Source organism: Suricata suricatta, chromosome 4 (assembly GCF_006229205.1).
Source record: "Suricata suricatta isolate VVHF042 chromosome 4, meerkat_22Aug2017_6uvM2_HiC, whole genome shotgun sequence".
Taxonomy (NCBI): domain Eukaryota; kingdom Metazoa; phylum Chordata; class Mammalia; order Carnivora; family Herpestidae; genus Suricata; species Suricata suricatta.
This window is the reverse complement of record NC_043703.1, coordinates 32,818,425-32,835,528: the sequence shown is the minus strand read 5'-3', so window position 1 is coordinate 32,835,528 and position 17,104 is coordinate 32,818,425. Positions and strand designations below refer to the sequence as shown.

Sequence of the window (17,104 nt, the reverse complement as noted above, 5' to 3'; positions counted from 1 at the left end):
AGAGCCGCTCCCCTCCCTCGCCCCCCTCCCGGAGCTCGGGCGTGTCCCGCCGCTGCGACGCGCGGGCGACAGGGGCCGCTCCAGGCTGGAGCGTGCGTCGGGGCGCCCCGGGAGCCGGGAGCTCGGTGGGCAGGCAGCCCCTCCCCGCCCTGCCCTCCCGGCCTGGGCACCCTCAGTCCACCGGGACAAAGTAGAGGGACCGGGAAGGGGGGGGGCCCAGATGAATCTGCCCAGGCGGGTCCGTCCGGGGAAGGGTGAGAGGGAAGTGGGTGCTCACGTACACCTCAGTGTTTCTTAGTTTGGGGGATGAGACCTCGCACCTCACGTCCAACCTTACTTAAATCCCGCCTTTCGCCTTAAAGTCCCCTCCCCCTCAGTGCCCTGCCCTTGGAGGTTCCCCCACGTCGTCTCGGGTTTAGTGTAAACGCAGATCGGGGTGCCGGAGAGAGGCGCCTCGGGGTGCTAGTTTCATGTCTCTTGTCTCAGCCTGCTTTCGACGCGATCTCGGGGCTGCCTTTTGGGAACGGAGAGTTAGAAAAGCTAAGGTTGTATTGGACCGCTTTATTTCCCCTTAAAAAGAAAGACCAAGAAAGACCGGGGGTGTTGTTTTCTTCATGTGCGCGTAAATTTCCTCCCGGAGCCGCGTTGAAAGCTGGCAGTTGGCTTTTACACTTGCCCGGCAGCCGAATTAGAGCAACCGCCTGTTTCTTTCGCCCACGCAGGGAGTCATATAGCCCAGAAAAAACTTCCCGGGACTTTTAGCCTGTCCCAAGGAAAAAAAAATTGGAAACATACCCACACGCAAACAGCTGGAAGAGCTAAAATCAGAAACCACTAACCACCACGGGAGCGAAGTGCATGAAAGGGTTTAGTTCGGTTTATTTCGAGACGCTTCATTTAATAGCCCCTTGGTATATTGCGTATTTGCTGCCCAGCTCCTACTCCGGAGGGTGGTCTTCGAGCGTCGTCGTGCTGTGAAAGGGCAGTGGCATTTGTCAGAGATGCGACTCACATGACTAGAGAGTTCATTTTTATTTTTAAATCATGTGTATCTGGGAAACCCAGTCTGCATCCGCACCGAATGGTAGCAAGCCCGATACGAAACTCTTTTGAAATCAAGTAGTAGCAAAGAAAAAAAACCCGCATATATGTATTGTTTGCCAGTTAAGATGTCATGGTCAATAGTTGGGTTCGATGAGCCATTTAAGTGGGGTGGGGTTTTTTTTCCTCTCTAAAATTTACTTTTCAGTGTTAAAAATTTAAAATAAAAATGAACTTTGTAATCCTAGAATAAACGATAGCTCTAAAAACACAGAGGGAGACAAGCTGGATTATGTTCTTAAAAAAAAAATCACCACTTGGAATTGGTTTGGTTATTTCAGGTTTGTCACTTTCCTGCCTAAGAGACACGGAGAGGATGAGGGATGATTTGAGCTTTTTACAGAGTAGGGGGGAATGTAGCATTGACCCACTGAGGAGGACGTGATAAATGTTTTGCTGATGACTGTGCTAGTGATACAGAGCCTCTCCCCACCCACGGGCGCCTTAGCACCACTCTACCAAGGGAGTGATTTTCCCCTAGGTAATTAAAGATCTGTTTTAGATAGGGATATGAATAGGAACATTTCATTATCATATTAACCAATTACAGAATCTGCTGATTAAAATCAACATTTTGATCAAATGTTGAAAGTGAAGTTGTTTTGTTCTTTCAACGAATACTTTGTTTTGCTCAAGACTTTGTATTTAAGTTTCCAGTGACCTATAAATGAGAAAAGCCCTGAATTAGCCAAGGAATATGTTTTATATTAGATATTTTAACTATCCAAACAAAACAAAACAGAACTTTGCAATATTATTTTTAAGGTTGGTTTGCTTAGGTTTTGTTTAAACATACCTCTATTAGTATAAATATGGCATGAATAGCATTGAGGTGGTTTGGCAGTATTACAATACTGTACTTAGGTTGCAAACTCCACTAATGGGGCAGGGAACCCTGCTTGTTTGTGAATGATAAAAAAATGATAAAATAATACTTTATTAATGATTAGAAAGGAACATGTTTTTTTCTGTTTGTTGGGGTTTTTTTCTCCTTGATGTTTTTCCTTGATTTGCTTCTATCACTCCGGGGCTGATTGTGAGAGTGGTTTTACCAAATACACGTTCTAGTTAGAGAATTTCAAGAGGCTTTCGGTAAACCAGTTCTTACATTACACAATTGACAAATAAACCTGATACGTTTATAAGCAACACCTAGGAGTTTGCCCTAGTACTTTTCGTAGGGATTGCTGGGATTTTTAGTAAGGTTGTCCTTACTCAGATGACGAATGGGTGGATTATGCATGTTTGTATCTCTTCTTTTTAGACACGATGTGAAATGGAGAAGTATCTGACACCTCAGCTTCCTCCAGTTTCTATAATTCCAGAGCATAAAAAGTATAGACGAGACAGTGCCTCAGTCGTAGACCAGTTCTTCACTGACAGTGAAGGGTTACCTTACAGTATCAACATGAACGTCTTCCTCCCTGACATCACTCACCTGAGAACTGGCCTCTACAAATCCCAGAGACCGTGCGTAACACACATCAAGACAGAACCTGTTACCATTTTCAGCCACCAGAGTGAGACGACGGCCCCTCCTCCGGCCCCGACCCAGGCCCTCCCAGAGTTCACCAGTATATTCAGCTCCCACCAGACCGCAGCTCCTGAGGTGAACAACATTTTCATCAAACAAGAACTTCCTACACCAGATCTTCATCTTTCTGTCCCTCCCCAGCAGGGCCACTTGTACCAGCTGCTGAACACACCGGATCTAGATATGCCCAGTTCTACAAACCAGACAGCAGTAATGGACACTCTTAATGTTTCCATGTCGGCCGCCATGGCCGGCCTTAACACACACACCTCTACTGTTCCGCAGACCGCGATGAAACAGTTCCCCGGCATGCCCCCGTGCGCATACTCCATGCCAAGCCAGTTCCTTCCACAGCAGGCCACTTACTTTCCCCCGTCACCACCCAGCTCAGAGCCTGGAAGCCCAGATAGACAAGCAGAGATGCTCCAGAATTTGACCCCACCTCCATCCTATGCTGCTACGATTGCTTCTAAACTGGCAATTCACAATCCAAATTTACCCGCCACCCTGCCAGTTACCTCGCAAAGCATCCAGCCCGTCAGATACAACAGAAGGAGTAACCCTGATTTGGAGAAACGGCGCATCCACTACTGCGATTACCCTGGTGCGTGATTTTTTTTTTTTTTTTTACACCCGGTTGGAGCATCAGTATGTGTGCTTGTGTGCACCTTTAGCCCCAGGTTTTACATTTACATAAGGAAGTAGCGCTTGACATTGAAAAAAAATCACGTACTTTGTTCTTATCTCATTCTCCATACAGTACCCTGGGGTGTAACTGTTTGTGTATTGCTCATTTTAGGTGTTAAAAAGTGGCTAGAATATTCTGGGGGGGGAGTTACTTGGACTTTAATATTGAATAAAAATTTGGATTTTGAATTATGCCAGAGTTACTTTAACACCTAAGTTGGAGTTTTAATTCTAAATTAAGTGCCCCGAAAAGAGGTTAAGTTGGGAAAAAGAAGTGGGGATTGAATAAGCTGCTCTCATGGTGGCAGACTACAGGACTATACAGAACAGATTTAAGGGTAGTTCTGTTAGCATAGGAGCATGTGCACATTCTTGAAAGAGATGTGGCCCAAAATATAAATTGATGATTGTAATGACAAGTTGCTGGCATAAGCTAAAAATTGATTAATACAGTTTATTGACCATGGTACACGTGACACAGCATAATATACTAAATGAAAAAACAAGAAATGTCGTAGTACAGAAAATTGCAGTCATCTTGGATAATGGCTTAACATTAGGGCTCTAGAACCCTGAAAAGTTTTTAAGTCGCTGAAGTATATGTTACTAGTATAAAGCGCCTACTGTCCTATAAACCCAGATTTCCCACTTGTAGCTCGCTTGATTATCTGCTCTTTCTGTTAGAGTGGTACGCAAGGTAAATCACTTTATGCCTTTTAATAAGGTAACAGGGGGAGCACTCTTTAAAACTTCTATTAAAACTGACGCTTCTAATATCTCCTCTAGCATGAGAGATTTCTTCTTTAAAGCCAGATTTTAAACACTGAATCATCAAATGTAAAGATTTCAAAAGGATCTCCAAAATGACAAGCTGTTCTTCCTCTCCTTTATTTCAGGCTGCACAAAAGTTTATACAAAGTCTTCTCATTTAAAAGCTCACCTGAGGACTCATACTGGTATGTAATTTTCTTGTTAATTCTGTGAGTTGTGTAAATAGTGTAAGTGGTATTCATCCTTTTAAAAGCCAACACATGTTTGATCTCTTCTTTCTTCTGTCAACTTTTATTTTTTAATGGCCTACCTTTTCAGCACTGGCTTGGCTCAGAATTCAGTTCCAAGAAGAAAAGTCTGGTTCCAGGAAGGCTGATGTTCTCTTACCAAGGCCTTGCCCTGTCACCTCACGTAGAATTAATTACCTAAAAACGTAACCAATGATGTTTACTAATGGATTTTAAAACTTAATGGCATTGCTATTCCTGTCTTGAAGGAGAAAAAATACATAACTCATTTTCTTTCCTCCATAACAAATCAGTTGGGTTCTATAAGCTATATTAAATGCTAAAAACTTTTCCATTTAGCATGTAAAGCATAATTGCTTAATACACTGTCTTTAATTTCACCTTTAACCTGAAATCTCTGTTGAGCATGTTTTCTGTGGTGGATGAAAGAAAGGTAGGGCTGAAATTGCAGAGTATCAAAATCAGGCAAAGAGGGGGTCATGGTTTAAAAGTTATTCTACACCCTGTGCCAGCCCATATTTGAGGTATTTGGGACTCTGTTCTAACTTCTAGTTCTAGCTTATAGTTCATCTTTGTTTAGAATGTGCTTTTAAGCCTAGTCACTTTAATTTTATAAATGTTTGTTTTGTCAGATCTGTAAAATCACTTCTAAGTGCTTTTAATTTTAAAATTGTATTTTAGAATCAATCTCAGGACCAAGTACATGGCATGCTTAAAAAGCTTCCAAATACCCCAAATATTTTCAGATATATACGTGATTATTTGTGGTTTTCTGCAAAGGCCAACCCTAAAGGAAAGAACTTATACAAAATGATTGTTATTTTTTTCTCTCTGTAAATTCAGCCTTCCCTAAAGTTCAAAGAATAAGTTTGCTAATAAAAGCAATGACCTAGCAAAATGTTTTATTCCATCATTGCTATGGAAACCAAAGTATTCAACAGTTCCTTTGAATGGGTTGTTGGATTAGTGCGAGGACTTGAATCTCCCCAGGCTAGATGTTACTATGGAAATTGAGTTTTGATAAATGAAGTAGTTATCTCTAACTGCTGCATTAAAAAGTAAAAGCCTTTGAACAAAGGTCAATGCTGAGATACGGCACTGGGAGGAATATGGCTGCAGACATTTTGTATGCATGCAGGCAAGCATTACTTGATATCTCGGTGATAAACAGTACATATTAAAATCTAAATATTGTTTGCAACAATGGTAGATTCCAGGACTTTATGAGAAATTGCTTTTAAAGAAAAGACATCTCATGGTTTGGTATTGATCGATGAAATGATTGGGTTGTTTTGGCCTGAAGTTTTTAGATACAGACAAGGTTGATTGTATAAAAGGAAAGGCCCTATGTAACTATAGTTCAACAACCAACCATCAAGCTTATAATAAACTGTCTATAAAGTTTTCAAAATGCAAATGATGGCCGGCCAAGCAAATGTTCCATATAGAAATACTAAAATAGGCACTCACAGAATAAATATTATATTAGGGAAGGAAACCTTGAAAATGGGTTTTTACCTGACTTGATTCATGGGAAATGGAAATAAATTTGAAATATTTGAACTACTGTTTTTTTCTTCTTTGAAAGTCCTTGAAATGGGAGATAGGAAGGAGGGAACATGTTTTTCATGAGGTTAAAGTCTCCTAATAAAAGGAGTGCAGTTGCATATCATGCTGTAATCAACTGCTTATTGCCGGGATGTAGTCAGAGCCGATCTGAATGGCCTTATAACCCTTGTCAGGGTTTAGTGCTCGGAATGCTTATAGCTGGGAATCTGGAACTTGACCTGCTGGCAAAGAAATTTAATAGCGGGCTGTCCTAACAATGCCCGTACTAATAAAATCAAACTAAAGAGAGGATCCCGGCCTAGATAGGGGCCCAAGCATCAACTTTTTCACCTGATCATAAATGCGTGGCCATCGACATCTAATGAATGAGACCATGTAATCCAGTTTAATAAAGTTTTGTTTGATAGTCTCTCAAATGCCTTGGGGAGGGTTTGTAGCAGACCTGTTCATCTGGCTAAACCCGTTCTTGGGTAATCATAGCATTGAGGTTGTTTTCTCCTCATTTCTAGTTTCTAGACAATGTCTTTTAAAATTACCTGTGCTTGCTCATTGCATCCTCCCTGCCTTGCCTGTTGTTTTTTAAATGAATGTATCTGAAGCCATAAGATTCTTGTTTTGTTTTGCTTTTTTTCATTTTCCTTTTTTAAGGCCCTGGTATTTATAAATAACTTATTTTATATAATACCTTTTGTGTGTTTTTATGGGGTTTTTTGGGGGTTTTTTTGTTAACCACCCCCCCACACCCTGGCTTCCTGACCCTGCCCCGACAGTTTGTTAGATTTTTCAAACAATCTATATGGGATAGATCTTGTATTTGACATAAAAATTACTTTGTAAATGATTGCCATTTTTCAGGCAGAATGTGAAAAGCACCCTAGCATTTCTTTGGAATATAATTGTAATTGCTTTAAAATGTCAAGTTACCTTATGTTGTAAAAATGATTTAAGCAATTAAACAAACTATATCTGAGTTCTATTTAATTACTTATTCTGGATTTTTAGACCATAAATGCTTCTTGACTTGCAAATTGAACATAAGGAAATGGTCTTTCCAAAACAAGAACTTTAGAAAAAAATTACGATGAAAGTAGAAGATACCAGCAAAGACCCATAGCATTGAAGTTTTTCTGAGTTCACATACTTTGATTTCTGTATTCAGAAAGAATATACAAGTAATACAGAGGTCCATCTTTGCATGGTTACACAGTACCTGAAAGGTACTTTGCCTGCATTCTAGGAAATAGTTCTATTTCACTTAAAAACGTGCTATATACACATGTGGTAGCCATGTCAAGTGGTATATTGTACTTATAAAAGCATTTAAATGCTCCTGAGCTCCTTTTAAGGCAAAGATTGACATATCACTTTGCCCTTACAAATTGACATGATTGGTTAACTGATTCACGAATCAGACAGAATAATCTATAGCCATCAGGATAGTTGCTTCTGCTCATATACTTTGCTATCTTTAATTTCATAATGAAGATTTAAAGTAATTCTGAGCACAGGCTTGGGGCCAAAAAAGGCAAAATGTAATAGGAAAAAAAACTAAGGCTGTATATAAAAAGAAAAATGTGCAAGAAATTGTAATTTTTTCTTGTCACTGCTACTGGTTTCTTAATGTGCCTATGAATATTGCTTTTACATCAAGTTTAGAGATTTCTTTGAAAATGGTGTTCATGGTTTAGTAAAAAGTGCTATTCTCCAAAGAAAAAGTTCTGGAAAACTGTGAACTCAATACAGATGTTTGAAATCCTAGTGGTTTTAGTTACCTGTGTGGCTGTGTACTTAACCCTAACGAATATGCTGAAGTGGTTGGGAAATTAGGGTATGGTAACATTTTTTAGATCATTTATCAGTCTCAGCTATCTGGAACAGGACAGAAAAGGAGCAGTTGTACAGAGAAAGTCTTTGAGCAGCACACAGGCTTGGCCCAGGTATCCCTTAGACCGAAACTGTACGCATAGGCCATGATGTGGGCACTAAATCCCAGAACGGCTTGCCAAGAGTTGACAAGAAAAGGACAATTGGAAACACCCCCACAGAGGAAAATGGAAACCTACAATAACATAGGAAAACAAAATGGACTCCGTGAAGCACTATACTGTCAGTGCTGCATTTTACAGCAGGCTGTTTGGGATGCTTTGTTTAATAGAATTCCACAGTTAAGTTTTGGAAAGATTTTTAGCCCAAGCCTCATTTTAAGGGGGTAAATTCCCATGTTGTGTCTTACCTGCTTATATAGAACATATTATTTCCTAATGATATTTATATTAAGATGTTACGATGTATACTTGTATAATCTCTCCCCGAGATGATTTTAGTTTCAGTTTAGGTTCTAAAACCCTGATGTATAATTTTTTTCTATCTCGGTCTTTATTCTACACTTATTATCCATTTAACATCTTAGGTATAGATTTGCATCTAAAAATATTGACAATGTTGACAATAAAGGGGTTTTCATTCGTGGTAGTCTGCCAGTAAAAGAAACACTCAAAATGTTCCAAACATTAGTTAACTCCTTTTTTTGAGGAATTGTGTAAGGGAGTAAAAGGCTTAAAAGAAAAAAGAAAAGGAAAAAGGAACAATTTCACTTCCTTAGAAAATTACTTAGAGTTAAAATCAACGTTAAGACTCTCCCTCTCCCTGTAGATAGCTCGGCAGATCTGATAGATGGCCTTAGTCCACATCATACAGTTTGGATCTAGATATCAGTACACTGGTGTGTAACCTGGTAACCTGTGCTGTTTGGTAGAGGTGGAAGTTGTACAAGATGAGATGATTTAGTACCAAATGGTTTTTTTAGTCTGTATTTGAAAAATAGGCAGGAAAAAGGGTCACAGTTAGCTTGTTGTGTCAGATGTTACTAGTTAAAATTCCTAAATTATTTTTATTTGCCACTTTGAGATTTATTTTCTATATTGATGATTTCAAGCTTATGAAAGAAAATTAGTGGCTTAACAGGCTTGACAGTTTAGACCCCTGGAAAGGCATTTAAGTGTGAAAGCTTAGAAACAATTTCTTTTTCCTGACTCACTCACTGGGAAGATTAAACTTTGCGTCTAGGACTTGTTCTTTCATCTGAAAAACACTTACATAGGAAATTGATTAAGCATTGTTTTGAGATGATAAAGCTTATAAAAGGTTAAGAAGTATAATTTGATTAAGCAAACATTATGACAGATCTTGTGGAGAATCCAAAGAGAATCTTCTTGACTTTTGTTCTTAAAACTAGTGGGAGAAGATAGTTCATAAGCAGATTAAAGGGAATTGCTGAAGCTGTGATAGAAATAATCAGCTGTGAAGGTAGAGAGAATATAATTTTTAAAAAGTAATAATTTAATCATCCAAGATTTTTACACCGGTAGATATTTTTAGTTCTATAGAATGTAGTAGCTGTTTACTTGCTGACCTACATTTTTTCTGGTGGAGGATTAGAAATAAAGTATTTTCCTACTTTAGTAAAAGTATCACTGTAGCAGCATTCCTATTCTGTCAGCTTGTATTATTTATATTCCAGGATCTGATTAGGGGGAGTTACTGTTTTAGAAGTAGATCTTAGGTAACTTTCATTAAAAAACATTGGCAGAAGAGTTTTTGGTTTTGCCTACTTTATAAACATAAACCTTTAAGAGCTGGGAGAATTCTTAAGGTAACCACAGTGCAAATTAGAGGAAAGAATATCTAGTACTCATTCAGTGCTAGAGAAATTAAAATACTGAAGTTTTCTATTTTGGTTGAAAAAGAAAAGGTAAAATGTTTCACATGTTTTTAAAAAATTCGGTTTGGATTCTTATTACAAGAAAGTGTTGTCTTTTTGTCAAACTCAAGAGCTGGTATTTCATTAAACACTATTAATGAGCGAGGGTTTTTCCATTGTTTTTGTCAGGAACCCTTAGAAGTGGCAGAAACTTAGGAGCCTAGAGATTCACTCAGTGAGGAGATAGACTGCAGATGTGTTCCCCCCTGTTTCCCTTTGAGTTTGGCAGGTCACTATTATTCTTTGGCCCCAGTAGTCCCTTTGCTGTTTTTGACCAGCAGTAGGAGCTTAAGAACTTAGTTTTTCATCATATCTAGTCCAATTCTGTAAAAGAAAACTTGTTTGCATATAATATGTTTATCCTTGTACACTTCATAAGATGGATAAATGGACTCTCTAAGTGGATTCTGAACATGTCCTACCTAAGGGCGTGGTTCTCACCTAAGCATCCATTTAGTGAGATGATCCTTAGTGGCCATAGGCAGAACAGAACCAGGAAAAGCCCTGCTGCAAGGTGGGAAAAAGAGACAATCTGGTAGACTCACACCAGATCCTCACCTGTCTCTTAGGCTGTCCCTCCTTTTTATTAATGGAAATATCAGACTTGGTCAGACTTGGTCAGACTTGAGCCAAACGTGATTGTTTCAAAGATGCCTAATGAGAAGTGTGGCATTGCAGCTGAAAGAGAAGGTGGTCTCTGCCCTAGAGGAATTTCCAAAGCTAGTTTAGGAGGTAAAACACAGCTGTTTGAACTTTTACACCGATATATGTACAAGTGCAGATCAGTCATTTAGAACCAGTGTTGAGTGGCAATGAGGATGCAGAGAGGTGGCGTGATCTCTCCTGGACTGTACAGAGGTTCTGGAAGGGCTACGCTGATTCAGATTATGAAGAAAGGGATAAATGTATGAACTGACCACAGATCGGCAGAAAAAAAATTTCTTAATTTTAATATATCCCTTTAATCAGTTTCCTAAAAGTGTGTACATCATTGACAGGGATACTACATCTAGTAAACATTAGAGGCATTTTGCAGATACAGATAATACTAATCTTTGAAGTGAACTGTTTACCCTTCTGTTCCAAGTGTAGGAGATGTGCTGCAACAAGCTTTCAAAAAACATTTTTAAATGGAAAATTACTGGTGTAGATGTATTAAAATATGAATTAATGAGCCCAAATTATCCTACCTTATCTTTTTTAGATATTTAATATTTCCCCATGAATTTATTATTGAGATTGTTTCCTCCTTTTATTAGAAAATACATAGGTTGTTTCAGACTAAATTCCTTATGTGTCTAAAAATAGTGAATTGCATAAAAACATTTTCCTTCTGAAGTAGGAGCTGCTTTGAGCTTTAAGGATTTAAATTCTAAGAATTAAGATTAGGTAGTAACTATTGAAATGATTTATTCCACTTTGCATTGTTTTGTTTCTCAGAATGGGAAATGGATTTTAAATTCTTTGAGGTCAGAGATTAAGTTGTTTTTTGTTTGTTTTTTTTAACAGGAGAAAATCGAAATATTAAGTCCTAATCTTAACCTAATGTGTTTTTCAAGTCATTTAGTACAGGTTACACTCTCCTTTACTAAACATTGATTTTAATCCTTATGGGTTTTAGTCTCTGTCAGATATAGTTGATTGAGTTATTTTTAGTTATCAGGAGGGAGACCAGATGTGCAAATTTGCTGTAATAAACTTTTTAAAAAGTTACCTAAAGTAGCCATTCTGAGAAATATTTCCATCTGTGATATCTTTCTTTTGTTTGAAGAGTCTGTGTGGAACATTATAGGGAAAAGGCTTGGCATGAATCTATTGAATATGTTCAGCAGAGCAGAGAAACCTCCCATTCTGTTGTGGTATGGTCAAAGTCCTATTCTATCTGTTTGTTTATCAGAGGGAAAAAATAAGAATTTTTTAGTCCATCCCTGAAGATTTCAGATACACTGTAAACATGTTCTGCTAACCCCTTGAAGTCCATTTAGCCTGGGGGGAAGGGAACCCATCCTTAGGTGATATCTGGGGATTGTTAGAACAATTTGCAGGACCCCACTGGTCCTGAAGGGTGGGCCTCCCCGGAGGGCTGGCTCAGGCAGAGTATGCCCTGTGCCTCCCCGTTGGTCCTCCGTCCACAGCTTAAGGCCTGTTCTGAGTCCATTAAGCTAGTCCTTAACTGACCGTCTCAGGTGGCTCTGGAATCTTTAAATAAATGTGAGCAATATGTATTCCTTAAATTGTTCTTACAGAGTGTATTGTTGTTTGCTAAGAGAGGATTTCAGTATGGCAGTGAGGAAAAGTGGCAGGCCTAGGTTCTTAATCTGGAGCGCATTGTGTGACTTCTCACCTCACGGAGTTAATTGTGAGGATTGAGTGAAAGACTGAGAAATACCTGACTCTGGAGTTCGCACTCAAGGGATGTTTGTGCCTGCTCCGACTTTTACTGGTAATGCTTTTGCCTCACATTTTTATGAAAGATATTAATTGGCTTCATCAGTACAGATAGAGTATGCATGTTTAACTTGAACACTTTTTAAGAAGTTTAGGGATTCCTAGCAAAGCACTCCTAGGTAGTTTTAAAACAGAATGAGAAGATACTGTTTTTTGAGATAAAGTTGAAGCTTGTTTTCCATCCTGCTCAAATTTGTCACTTTTTTCTTTTTGCCTTTGGAAAGTTTCACATTAGCAGCATGACAACTTAAAAATACAGTTGATGTTGAAAGAGCTTAACTAAATATTTTAAATTGGTGGTATTGGAAAGAGATTCTGTAAAAATCCAATTAAACTTTTGAAAGCTCTGTCCTGTTGAAATAACTTAAAGGAAGTCAGTTTGGTTTCCCAGAAGTGCTGTGCATAGTGTTTCTGGCTGAGGAAGAAAGGCCCAAATCTACTATTTGGCCAGAAATTGGGTACCAGCTTCCTCTAAGATGTTTGACTTGAGCCGTGTTGACATTTGAACAAATCCCATAGAAACTGCCCCAAGTGGGTAATAGTTGTCCTTGCTTTTATAGTAAAGACTTGGCCCCATAACTAATGTCCCAGACACTGGCAATATTCTTGGCTGAATAATCTATAGATGTGCATACATTGAGAGCAAAGCCCCAAATGTTTTAGGAACTTTAATGGCTACTGTTTTTCAACCAATCAGTAAAATAAACTTTAAAAAATATTGGTGCAGTTTATTGCTTCATAGCCAATAAAAATAGTGAACAAAAAGAGTCTAGTGTCCCTTGTTTCTTAAATAAACTTTGAAAATTCAGTTTTCTTGCTATTTATTAAATGCAAAAGACTAGAATGATTTCTTTTCAAATTAGGGCACTTTAGGAATTTTTTTCCTTGCCTCAGACATCAGAAGTAACTTTCTCTTTCCATTAAATGACAGTGAAATATTTAGCCAACATGTTTGTTTTTGTGATTTATTTTTCATGAGGAACAAAAACAAACACTTGTGTGAAAAGTTATTTTTTTCTGTTGGATTTACATCTACAAGAGTGATAGCTAGATTTACTGCTAGTATTAAAACAGTTTTGTTTTATACAGGTATATGTGAATAGAAGTTGAGAGAAAAGTGGTTTATTATGTCACTTAGAAGGTTTGAGTGTATCAGATTAAATTCTTAGAATTTATAATGAGAAAAACCTTAGGAATTAAGACGTGTATTTTTTAAATGGATGTAAACAAAAAAGGGAATTCAACTAAGTGTGCCTTGGTTCAAAGGAGAGGAGAGAGGAAATGAGGTCTGGGGATGTATACCATAGGACTTGAAAGAAAAATCTCCTGTGAAATAGGTACTGATTTCAAAGAACTATTTTGGCCCTTTCTTCTGTGTCCTTAGGATTTGAGTCAGTAGTTATCAGGACAGCAAAAATATATTAACCACAAGCTGTAGAAATCTCAGTTGATGTGGACAATGTCTTTTAAAATTTGGACTCAGTTGAGTAATCTTACAACTTCCTGAATGTGATACTGCTGAATCAAGACAGAAAGGTTGTTGGGTTTCATTGTGGTACTTAATGTTTAAAGTGACTGAAGTTCTTCCCTTTGACAAGAAAAACATCTTTTAAGGAATTGAGGTGTTTTAACTATTCAGTTTTAGAGGTTATCCATATAAAATTGAACCTTAAGCCAACAATAGTGCTTTAATAAGCCAATTTATCTCACAAACTCTGATCTTAAACTAGCAAATTCCTAGAAAATTCCAACAAAATAAAGCATAAATACAGGAATTTACTAGTTAATCCTCAGTGAAACTAAATTCTTAGGTTTGGGGATTTATTTAGGAGAATACATGATCTCAGTTAAATAAAGTTAATTAATTCTTAAACTGGGAGTTAAGACTGCGTTATCAATATTAAGTGGATTTGAAACAACAAACTTCAGACAACATTAAGGATATTAACGAATTGCCATAGGATTGTGGCTTATGTATCAGTTTATTAAACCAGCACTGTGAAAGAATAGGTAGATGGAATGTTTAGAGACTTAAAATATGTGTCGTGCATGTAAGTTCCATGAGGCCAGGCTTTTTTGGTTTTTTGACCATTATATCCGAGACTCAGGATAGTGCCTGGCATGTAACAGACACTTGGCAGACACATGCATATATCAGCAAATGTTAGAATTACCACAATTGTTTCATGATTCTTCACCAAAGGGAACACTTTTTGATCTGGTTGAAGAATTAATTAAATATCAAATGCATAAAGCTTCAACACCATTCAACTTCAGTATTATTTTTCTGGCTTTGTTTTGCTTTAATCTGACAAACAGGAAGGCGTGAATGTGTGTGTGCTAGAGTGAATTTCCCAGAGTGAGTGCCCATTAACAGCCCATTTTGGAGGCCCCGTGTTCAAAGGAGCTAACTAGTTTTTGTGAAGTTCATTCAGGGCTAATTTAGAAACATTTAGGACCCGGTTTGAAGTAAGAGATCACAGATGTGGTACATTTAGTTCCTTGTATTGGTGGTCTGAGGAGCTTTGGAATTTATTCCTCCCTCAGCCCATCTTACAGCCATTAGTTCTGTACAAATTTAATTTGGGTTTGTTGGCATAGAAATTGCATTCCCACAGCAATGATACAGCCATCCACGCTCATCTTGTCATTTCGTGGATTTACATGTGTGGGCACAGTACAGACAAATGAGCACCCGTACGTGGTGCACGCCATTTCCCCGTTCCTCAGAGGTGCTGCACATACTTCCTTTGTGCAATAGATTGACTACTGCCTGTGAAACAGTGACTCTCTTCTTTCGATTCTTTGAGGAAATGTACCTCATAATGCAGTTCATGAACTTGACCTCTGTTGGGACAGGATTTTAAAAAGCAGTTCCTTCACAGCATCTGCGATGTTTGTCTTGCAAGCAGGCCACCTCACCTCCTCTTGGTCCCCTGTCACAGGTGAAAAGCCGTACAAGTGCACCTGGGAGGGCTGTGACTGGAGGTTCGCGCGCTCGGATGAGCTGACCCGCCACTACCGGAAGCACACCGGGGCCAAGCCGTTCCAGTGCGGCGTGTGCAACCGCAGCTTCTCGCGCTCCGACCACCTGGCGCTGCACATGAAGAGGCACCAGAACTGAGCCCGCCGCGGCCCGCCGCGCCGATGCAGTCCCCACTGACGCGCTGCAGTTTGTTTGGCAAAGTTTTAAACTATAAACTTCACTATATATATAAAAAGAAAAAGAAAAAAAACTGGATATGTATATTTTGTATATTTGACGGAACAGGGAATACATTGTATGAATACCAAAGTGTTTGGTCCTTTTCAGAGTCTGGAATGCTTGCTGTAATGTATACGGCTTCACTCAAGCAGCTCACCTCACATCTCATGACAGCCACATCTCAGCGCGGCAGGGGGCGGGGTGCAGGGTGTTGCAGTGTTTCCACCCGGGTGCCACCATCCACTGTGCCAGGGTTCAGCAAACACGCCGGCGGGCAGGCACAGGAAGAAGGCTGGGCTGTATGTCGAGATTTTACTTGACATCCAGTAGGTTTTTTTAACTATTAGGTAATTCCTTAGAGGTGTGCAGCGTACCTGGCGATTCACAGATGGCCATTGAACAAATGTGGTTTTTTTGTTTGTTTTTATATGAGTTGCCTATATTTGCTATTCAAAATTTTGTAAATATGCAAATCAGCTTTATAGGTTTATTACAAGTTTTCTAAGATTCTTTTGGGGGAAAATCGTTAATAATTCTGTTTGAAAATAACCATGGGTACATTTACAGTTAGAATTTGTGGTAAGATACCTCTTTAAACCTTACTGAATTCATTTCGGAGGAAGAAATAATCATTCAAATGAACTTAAAGCAGATTCCATGCACTGATTAAAATAGGGTTGTTTATTTTAAATATGAAAGACATTGTATATGAATTGTGAACTCAAAGATAAGATACACAAAAGTTAAACCTCTTACAATAAGCTAAACAGTATCATTTTAGAAAAAGAAGGACTTCTGTAGCTCTCACATGGCATTGTTGAATTTATGATGCAGTTTTCATATACTGAGATGTTTGCTCATGCAGTACTGTGGTTAAATGCCAATTTATATGGATTTTTGCATGTAATATACAGTGAGACACAGTAATTTTACCTAAATTACAGTGCAGTTTAGTTAATCATTGTTAATACTGACTCAGTGTCTGCCTTTAATTATAAGTGACATGTTGCAAACTTAAGGAAACAAGTGCTACACATATGCAATATAATAGTAACGTGATGCCGATGCTGTTAACCAAAGGGCAGAATAAATAAGCAAAATGCCAAAAGGGGTCTTAATTGAAATGAAAATTTAATTTTGTTTTAAAAATATTGTTTATCTTTATTTATTTTGTGGTAATATAGTAAGTTTTTTTAGAAGATTTTCATAACTTGATAAATTATAGTTTTGTTTGTTAGAAGAGTTGCTCTTAAAACATGTAAATAGTTGACAAATGGTGTAAATATTTTGTAAGGCTTCAAAATGTTTATACGTGGAAACATGCCGACATAAAAAGCATAAATTGGTTGCTGTTTTGCTTCTTTTCCCCTCTTATTTTTGTATTGTGGTCATTTCCTATGCAAATAATGGAGCAAACAGCTGTATAGTTGTAGAATTTTTTGAGAGAATGAGATGTTTATATATTAACGACAGGTTTTTTTTGGAAAATAAAAAGTGCCTAAAAGATTCACGTGGTGATTTCCTTCTTCACCTGTAATTGCAAAAATGACAAATTCCATTCCCAAAACTATCGGCAAGGGTCTGTCTTATCAAGGCAATAAAATACCCATAAAAACCCCATCCCCACATTGAACCAAAGCTACCTTTGTTTCAGGCAAGAGAAAGGGATTTGTTTTAAAAGTGTGATTACAAGTGTCAAGGGAGATAAAGTTCATGAATGCTTGAATGCTAATTTTTTTTAGTCACTATATACACACATACTACATTAATCTTCACAAGAT

The 17,104-nt window shown here is 38.2% G+C and overlaps 1 protein-coding gene across 2 annotated transcripts in view; it reads left to right on the top strand.

Annotated features, from left to right (window-relative positions):
• The window catches only part of KLF5 (Kruppel like factor 5), a 23,947-nt gene extending 7,118 nt beyond the window's left edge, over positions 1–16,829 (top strand). For both annotated transcript variants that reach the window (XM_029936616.1, XM_029936614.1), the window contains exons 2-4: positions 2,366–3,239; positions 4,219–4,278; positions 15,064–16,829. In XM_029936616.1, the coding sequence (XP_029792476.1) occupies positions 2,378–3,239; positions 4,219–4,278; positions 15,064–15,242 (1,101 nt within the window). In that variant the 5' untranslated portion in view covers positions 2,366–2,377 and the 3' untranslated portion in view covers positions 15,243–16,829. The remainder of the gene's footprint in view (positions 1–2,365; positions 3,240–4,218; positions 4,279–15,063) is intronic.
• Positions 16,830–17,104: the final 275 nt, after the last annotated feature.